The 7,559-nt window shown below is 44.5% G+C and overlaps 1 protein-coding gene across 1 annotated transcript; it reads right to left on the bottom strand.

Annotated features, from left to right (window-relative positions):
• Nucleotides 1-676: 676 nt before the first annotated feature.
• LOC124661520 (dephospho-CoA kinase-like) lies at nucleotides 677-7,185 on the bottom strand. Its single transcript, XM_047199384.1, has 4 exons — nucleotides 7,147-7,185; nucleotides 6,379-6,486; nucleotides 1,713-1,858; nucleotides 677-1,288 (listed from the first exon to the last, which is right to left on the bottom strand). Exons 2-4 carry the CDS (start codon nucleotides 6,484-6,486, stop codon nucleotides 850-852), a joined length of 693 nt encoding a protein of 230 aa, XP_047055340.1. The 5' UTR covers nucleotides 7,147-7,185; the 3' UTR covers nucleotides 677-849.
• Nucleotides 7,186-7,559: the final 374 nt, after the last annotated feature.

The following is a 7,559-nucleotide window of genomic DNA, read 5'->3' as shown; positions in this document are numbered from 1 at the left end:
CAATTGGATGACACCGACCAGGCAAGCTACGGCTATAGACAGCAGACTCTGCGGCTATGGCTACGAGTATTTTTGCAGAGATCATCGGTTATTTTAATTGCTAGGATCTCCTTATTTTGCATATCTTGAATTTCCTAAATGATGGAAAATATGTTTTGTCCTCTAGAATCCACAAGGACAAATATTTTATACCCCTTGCTTGATTGTGTATCTCATTTTATTTTCCTATAATATATTATTTGTATTAAGAAAAAAATTCAATTACGATTAGAACTTTGGATCATCACATAGTAATGGACCAACTGTATGTGAACGCAGGGCATTCTTTTTTTTTTGAACAAAATGCAGGGCATTCTAATCCTGTATCTTTCGGCCAAGTGTTGTTACCTCCAAAAAGTACAGGGGAGCAGACTGTTTTTTTTAGCTTCATTTATTTTTTTTCCGTTTGATCTATCATATCAATAAAATTATTTAGATTCAAAGTACTCACTTAGTATGATTTATTTATATTTATTTATATGTCACACACACAACTACTAAACCTAGCTTATATTATTTTCAAAAAAAAAACCCCTAGCTTATATTCTTTCTACGGGTCTACCGCATTCTCTCGTATCAACCAGTTTCTAAACAATTGATGCTTCCGTTGCGAATACAGATGCAGAACACACAGACAACACAAGCAATCACTTACAAAATTTATTCCAGTGCTCAAAATTTCAGCAGTAGCTGCATGAATCCAAAATGTTGAACACAACTATAATCGTGCTGGTTTAATGTTCAATCTCTAGCCACACTTCGCAATTTTCAACCCATTAACCTAGTCAAATCCTAAGCATCTAACGAAGATCATAGCAGATTCTTCTGAGCAAGTAAAACCCCTGCTGTTGTGCATACAACGATAGAGAGAAGGCCATCCCTTGACATCAAGCGCTCCTTCCATGTCAATGGACCTGAAACTTGCTTCAGCACTTCCTGGAACTGTTGTTTCGTGTCATCCAGTGAGCCGGAATTGTTGATCACTATGTCAGCTTCGGACTTCTTCCAGTCCAGCGCAAGCTGGGCGTTGATCCGGTTCTGAGCTTGTTCTTCGCTGCACCCGTCTCTTGACATGAGCCTCTCCATCTGTGTTTTGGGATCCACCCATACAACAACGACAGGGTTCGTCCATCGGTCCATCTTTGTCTCGAACAAGAGCGGGATGTCGACGACGATAACCGTGCATCCGTTTGCCCACAGTTTTAGTATCTCCCAAAATATACCAAATGAAATATTTGGTGCCAGAAGACTGAAAATAGCCACAATGAAGAAACCAAAATGTAGTCAGGATACAAGCATAATTTTGACAAACAAGTATCCTTGATATCTCAAGGAAAAATTATAAGAATGCAACAGAATGTAAATTGGTATCATATTATATGATCTTACTGCAGTGTTATAAATAAAATAAAATAATTAGTATTGTTAATAGTAAACTTCATCAAATTTCATCATCAGTATATGAAACATAATTTAAAAAACTATGAGCACAGTTAATGTGAACTGAATGGGCAACAAACTTATGACATTTTTTTCTAGAAATCAGAACAAGATGAGGTATGCGAGAATAAATAGGTATTTTCAAAAGTAGTAATCATGTAGTAGTTGTCAGTTGTCACTCAAATAAATAGAATAAAAAAAAAAGATGAAATATGTGTTAACAGAAACTATACCTGTTTAGAAGTTTTCTTTTCACTGGGTCAGAGAAAACAATCTGACCTAAGCAAGCTCTGTCAATTTCTCCATTTTCCAACAAAATGTCACTCCCAAAAGCTTTCACAACCTTCTTCCAGCCTCCAGTACCTTTCTGCACAACATTCTGTAAATACATGTATCCATAATCAGCATAAATGTCATACCAAAATCAAGTCACTCATCACAGCGTCTAGGGAGATCTCATAACACATAATAAGTCTATACAGTGCGTTGCAGTCTGTAGTCAAGAAACTAATTCTTAAATCATGAAAAGTAAGTGACGTATATGCTCAGCTGGTGAAAACATCAACTCTAACATAATTAACCTCACATCTTACTAGCCTTACCAGGAATTATGGTAATGTGGTGCTGTTGATTTTTTTTGTCATCCCATAGACATTAATGATAAGTGATGAGTGATGACAATAATGCAAACATAATTACATCCGAACATGTTCGCTCAACTGACGGTAGTTTCCGATGCAGGTAATACCTTAAAACACTGTCACACATGACAAGCAATACATCAGATCTAAACCTTCCTATCTTTTTTTTCGAGAAAACGCAATGACATTGCGTTTCTTTTCATTGCAAAGAAGAGTTAGTTACATAGGTTGGCCTCCAAGGGGGGGGGGGGGGTGTTACAGATACATGGAATCAGTGCACATCCCAGAAGGCCAGCCGCACCGGCTCTAGCCCAAAGTGTCGCTTCTACCCTAAACTGTTCACACACGCGCTGGACTGTAGGCCTTTCTCCCTCAAAGACGCAAGCGTTTCGGTGCTTCCAGATCAACCAGGGGATGAGCAGCGTCACAGTGGCAAGACCCTTGCGCATATGCTTCGGAGTTGCTTGCCTCGCCATGATCCACCAGTCATGGAGCGTGGGCTCATTGTCAGGTGGCCTACAGGTGAGTCTGAGCAATGCCAGAGTGTCGTGCCAGACATGCCTCGATAAGGGGCATGCTAGCAGTAGGTGCCTCATCGATTCCGGTTCCTGGTCGCAGAGGAGGCATCTGGGGTGATGCTGTAGGCCGTGTCTCTGCAGTCGCTCCGCTGTCCAACATCGGTCTTTCTAAGCAAGCCAATGGAAGAACTTAACTCGCGGCGGTGCCCAGGTTCTCCAGATTAGCCTCCATGCGCAGCAGGTTTTGGACCCTTGGAACATGCTCAGGTAGCAGGACTTGGCGGAATATGTGCCGCTAGTGTTCCACCACCAAACCATTTGGTCTGGTTTGTTGGTGGGTGTGAATTGCTCCACCTTCCTCCAGAGCAGTAGGTATTGGCCGAGCTCGCGAATGCCGATAACGCCATGAATATCGCGAGCCCAGCGATGCGCATGCAGCCCGTCAGCGATCGACGTTCCCTTCCGCGTGTCTTGGGGATGCAGGCATACAGCTCCGGTGCGATTTGGCTGACGGAGCGTCCATCGATCCAACGGTCCTCCCAGAACCTGCCGGTCTGCCCATCGCCGGCAACAATGTATGTGGAGGCGAAGAATAGGCACTGCTCCTGCTGGGTGAATTGCAAATCTAAGCCGCTCCATGCTCTGTCTTGGTCAGTTCTGCTGAGCCACAGCCAACGTAAGCGTAGCGCCAGCCCAGCCCTCTCCAGATCATGGATGCCAAGACCACCGAGCGTTATTGGCAGGCTTACCGTGCGCCAATTGACATGGCAGTGCCCACCGCTGGCCTCGGCTCGCCCTTCCCAAAGGAATCCGCGCTGAATTTTCTCCAATAACTTGATAATGCATGTTGGCGGCTGGAGCACTAGGATCTGGTGCAGGGGGATTGCAGCAAGGACAGCCTTGACGAGCGTAAGCCTCCCCGATCTGTCCATGAGCCTGGATTTCCAAGTCGGAAGTTTTGCTGCGGTCTTGAGCTATGGTAGGGCGCCGATCTTAGGATTTGTTAGTTTCCTTAATTTGCAATTATTAGATTCGTTTAGAATAATACAGCAGATCTAAACCTTCCTATCTTAAGATTTGATAGGTTTCTTAATTTGGAAGTATTAGAATACGTTTAGAATCAGGAGTCCTAGTTGACTAGGTTTCTATCTCTTAACGGCTGGCTGTTATATAAGCGAGGGAGTATTTGTGTAATGGTTATCAAAGAAATAAACAGAGAGAAAAGGGGAGGTTTCAGCTCCAGTATGATCTATCCCTGGCTCCCAAGCCTAAACTCCCTCACCCCCGTCCTCCCACCTCCCGCCTCTCGCGACTATCCATGGCTTCCCCATCACCAACATCCATGGCTTCCCTCGCTGAACTCAACTCCTTTGAAATACAACATAAACTAGAAAGCAATTGTAGCAGCTCTGGCACCTGTTAGTTTTGCTCCTTCTAACATATCGAGTAAATATTGAACTTTGTTTCGCGCTTTTTCTTCCCTTCTATCTTCTTGTATTTTTTGGTTCTTCATGTATCGCCTTGCTTAAAGAGGTTTCGTAAAAACCGCCCGTGTCTTGTTTTGAGGAAGCAATGATCTCCAAGCTGCTTGATAAGAAGCTCGAGACCAAACTTGCTGCTGCAAGGAAGGAGATCATAGAGGGCCTGCAGAGTACCTTCCTCCACAAGATTGAGGCGGACATTGCAGATCTCAAGGAGCAGCAACAGCCAACCAGGTTGCCATTGCCGACCTCAAGGAGCAGGCCACAGCCAACCAGGTAGCCATTGCACGCCTGGAGAAAGGCAGCTCTAGTCAGACCTGCAACAAGAGGATCCCGCTCAGGACTTGAAGAACCATCGCAGAAGTCTCTCCTATGATCCAGAGGGTACCAGCAAGTGGAAACCGAAATTTCATAAGCTGGAATTCCCCATTTTTGATGGATCGGCAGATGTGCTGCCATAGCTCACTCGTTGTTGAGCAATTCTTTGAAGGGCAGGGCACACCGGAAAGTGGCAAGGTGTGGCTCGCATCCTATCATCTGGCTGGGCGAGCATCGCTATGGTTCCGCCGTTTCAAGCTTGCGCACGGCGCACCTCCCTGGGATGAGTTCAGTTCATTGCTGAACCGGCGTTTCGGGCCTAAAATCCAGAATACCCAGCTGGCGGCGATCAAGAACTTGCGTCAAATCGGGTCTGTCGATGACTACAAGAACTTCTTAACCCGCCGTCTACTCCAGAACTCACAGCTCCTCCCAAGTCCCAAGGAGACAGTGGCGTTGCCAAATAGGTGGCCAATAATGCGGCTATCACCAGTTGAGATGCCGAAGAGGAGGCGCCTGATCTGCTGGAAACAAGCACTGCTTCCTGAGTCTTCTTGGGCAGACTAGTCCTCTTTCAAGCTAGCTGATTGTCGAAGGGGGGAGTGATGTCACGCATGGCAAGCAATACAACAGATCCAAACCTTCCGATCTTAGGATTTGTTAGTTTCCTTAATTTGCAAGTATTAGAATACATTTAGAATAATACAGCAGATCTAAACCTTCCTATCTTAGGATTTGATAGTTTCCTTAATTTGGAAGTGTTAGAATACGTTTAGAATCAGGAGTCCTAGTTGACTCGGTTTCGATCTCTTGTCGGCTGGCTGTTATATAAGCCATGGAGTACTCGTGTAATGGCTATCAAAGAAATAAACAGAGAGAAAAGGGGAGGTTTCACCTCCAGTACGATCTTCCCTAGCTCTCAAGCCTAAACTCCCTCACTCCCCGTCCTCCCACCTCTCACGACTATCCCATCTGCAATCTGGGTAGTGACAACACTGTACTTTATAACCTGACAGCGTTTGCATTCATATATCCCCATGAAGACCCGAAGTCTGACATGATCAATATAACGCCATATTAGTCATTGTGCTACTGTTGTTTCATTTACTTTTGTTCCAGACGTATCACAGTTATGGCAAGAAATTCATGATACCAGATTCCGAGTACGGATTAGACCAAATGGATTTGAGCATGGGATTCGGAATTAAGGCCTTAACTTGCTGGTCCACCCGCTGTATTTCTGGACCTCTGCAATGCATTGCCTGAATCCTGGCTTGTTAGTTCCTTTTCGTTTCTTTTTCCCACTTCTGATCCTAGGCTAGCAAATCGCAAGCTTCTTTTATCCATATAGCGACAAAATGAGAAGACCTATTTTCTCGACATCTACTAATTTTGGCTAGCACACCTTACATTTACTGAAGCCAGGATTAGATTCTGAATTCCTATCACATAATCCACACTGCATAACAAAGAACACATTTCTTAACAGGCTGACATAAGTCCCAGCTATAATTTTTGCTAGTGTGAGTTTACTAGGGATAAACAAAAGTCCAACGTGAGACATAGTATTTGCCCTTTTCCCTCCATATAAAGATAAGCTGAGTTGTTAGCTCTATGTTGTAAAACTCTGCTACAAAGGTAAATGAGTACCACGTGTTTCCTTCAATTATCAGGGAGAGGAGAATATGCAATACCAACGCAATAAAATATATATTGATACTACCTACTAAGCACAGTCCGTAAGTTGACTAGAATAGTAGAATGGGGATGGATAAACTCTTTTTTTTCATGCTATAAAACTGTATTACAGAAATAAACTTGCTACATCTATACTATTGTATATACTACCATATTTGCGACTGAATCAAGTAAAACATCAACATTGCTTGCAAAGGCACAACAGAGAATTAAGATCCCCGTATACAGATCAATACAGCTTACCCGAGCCACGATGTCCGCGTCAACGACAGGGACGCCGGCGGATTTGAAGAGGCTGGAGACGGTGCTCTTCCCCGAAGCGATCCCGCCCGTCAAGCCAACTAACCTCATCTGAAATTCCGTTTGCACGAGAAAATTTAGAGACCTTGGAGATCAGCCGATGCGTTCTGTCTCTCTCAGATTGGAGATAAAATAATAATAATCTGATAACAGGTCGAGGAGATGCGAAATCACACAGAATTCAGAGCGTAGGGGAGTGCGACGAATCAAAAGGGGGGATTGGCCGCCTGGGCAGTGGCAGCGCCAGGATTTAGTGACCGGGTATTCATTGCAAAAAAAAATTCCTCAAAGCAATATGAGAACAAAAACAACAGTTATATATACGTCACATGGCCATAATTTCAGTAGGACTATCATAATTTTTTTGATTAAGTAACAGTACAATAGGTAAGACCATAAATCCATAATAATTATTAATACCACAACAATAAATTTGCATCGAGGCAGTACACCTTGACTCTTGAGAGAAGAATTGATGCTTAATTAGTACATGCTTGCATCTAGCAGTAATGGCATCTAAGATATTATATCTGCTATTGTTAGTGCCATTCTAGTGATCTACTACTCTCCTAACTAGCTGAACTGCTAACTTGTACTGCTAAGTGCTAATTTTTCTAAAACAGATGGTCAGATGCGATGCGGCCATGCGGCTGTGCTATGGGCAGAGGGGATCAGCCGATTGGGGGAATAAGGTGAAGTCCGTGTCCGTACCTGGCCGCTCACCGGCTCACGTCGCGGTCTTCCCGCTGGTCGCCGCCGCCGCCCGCCACTCGCTTGCTCCGCTTCGCCCAGGGCTGCCGGCTGCCGTGCCGCCTCTGCGTGCGTGTGCCGTGTGCCGTGTGCCGTGTGCGTGGTGCGAGAGCTAGTGCGGCTGTACGAGGTGGGCTCTTGACTTTCTGTGCGAGCGGCCTAGTGGGCTGTTGACCTGTTATATGGGCTATGGGCCACATGACTAGCATTAAAAAGGAATCCTCAATCTTTTTTTTGGGTGAAATTCCACCTATCTATTAAAAAAACATAGTAATAGAAATTAAAAATAGTTCTTTGAACCACCTAGCGACGACTACAAACACTAGCGCGAGCCAAAGGCGCGCCGCCGTCATCGCCCCTCCATCACCAAAGCC

This window comes from Lolium rigidum, chromosome 6 (assembly GCF_022539505.1).
Source record: "Lolium rigidum isolate FL_2022 chromosome 6, APGP_CSIRO_Lrig_0.1, whole genome shotgun sequence".
NCBI classification, from domain to species: Eukaryota; Viridiplantae; Streptophyta; class Magnoliopsida; order Poales; family Poaceae; genus Lolium; species Lolium rigidum.
This window is presented reverse-complemented; position numbering and strand designations above follow the sequence as displayed.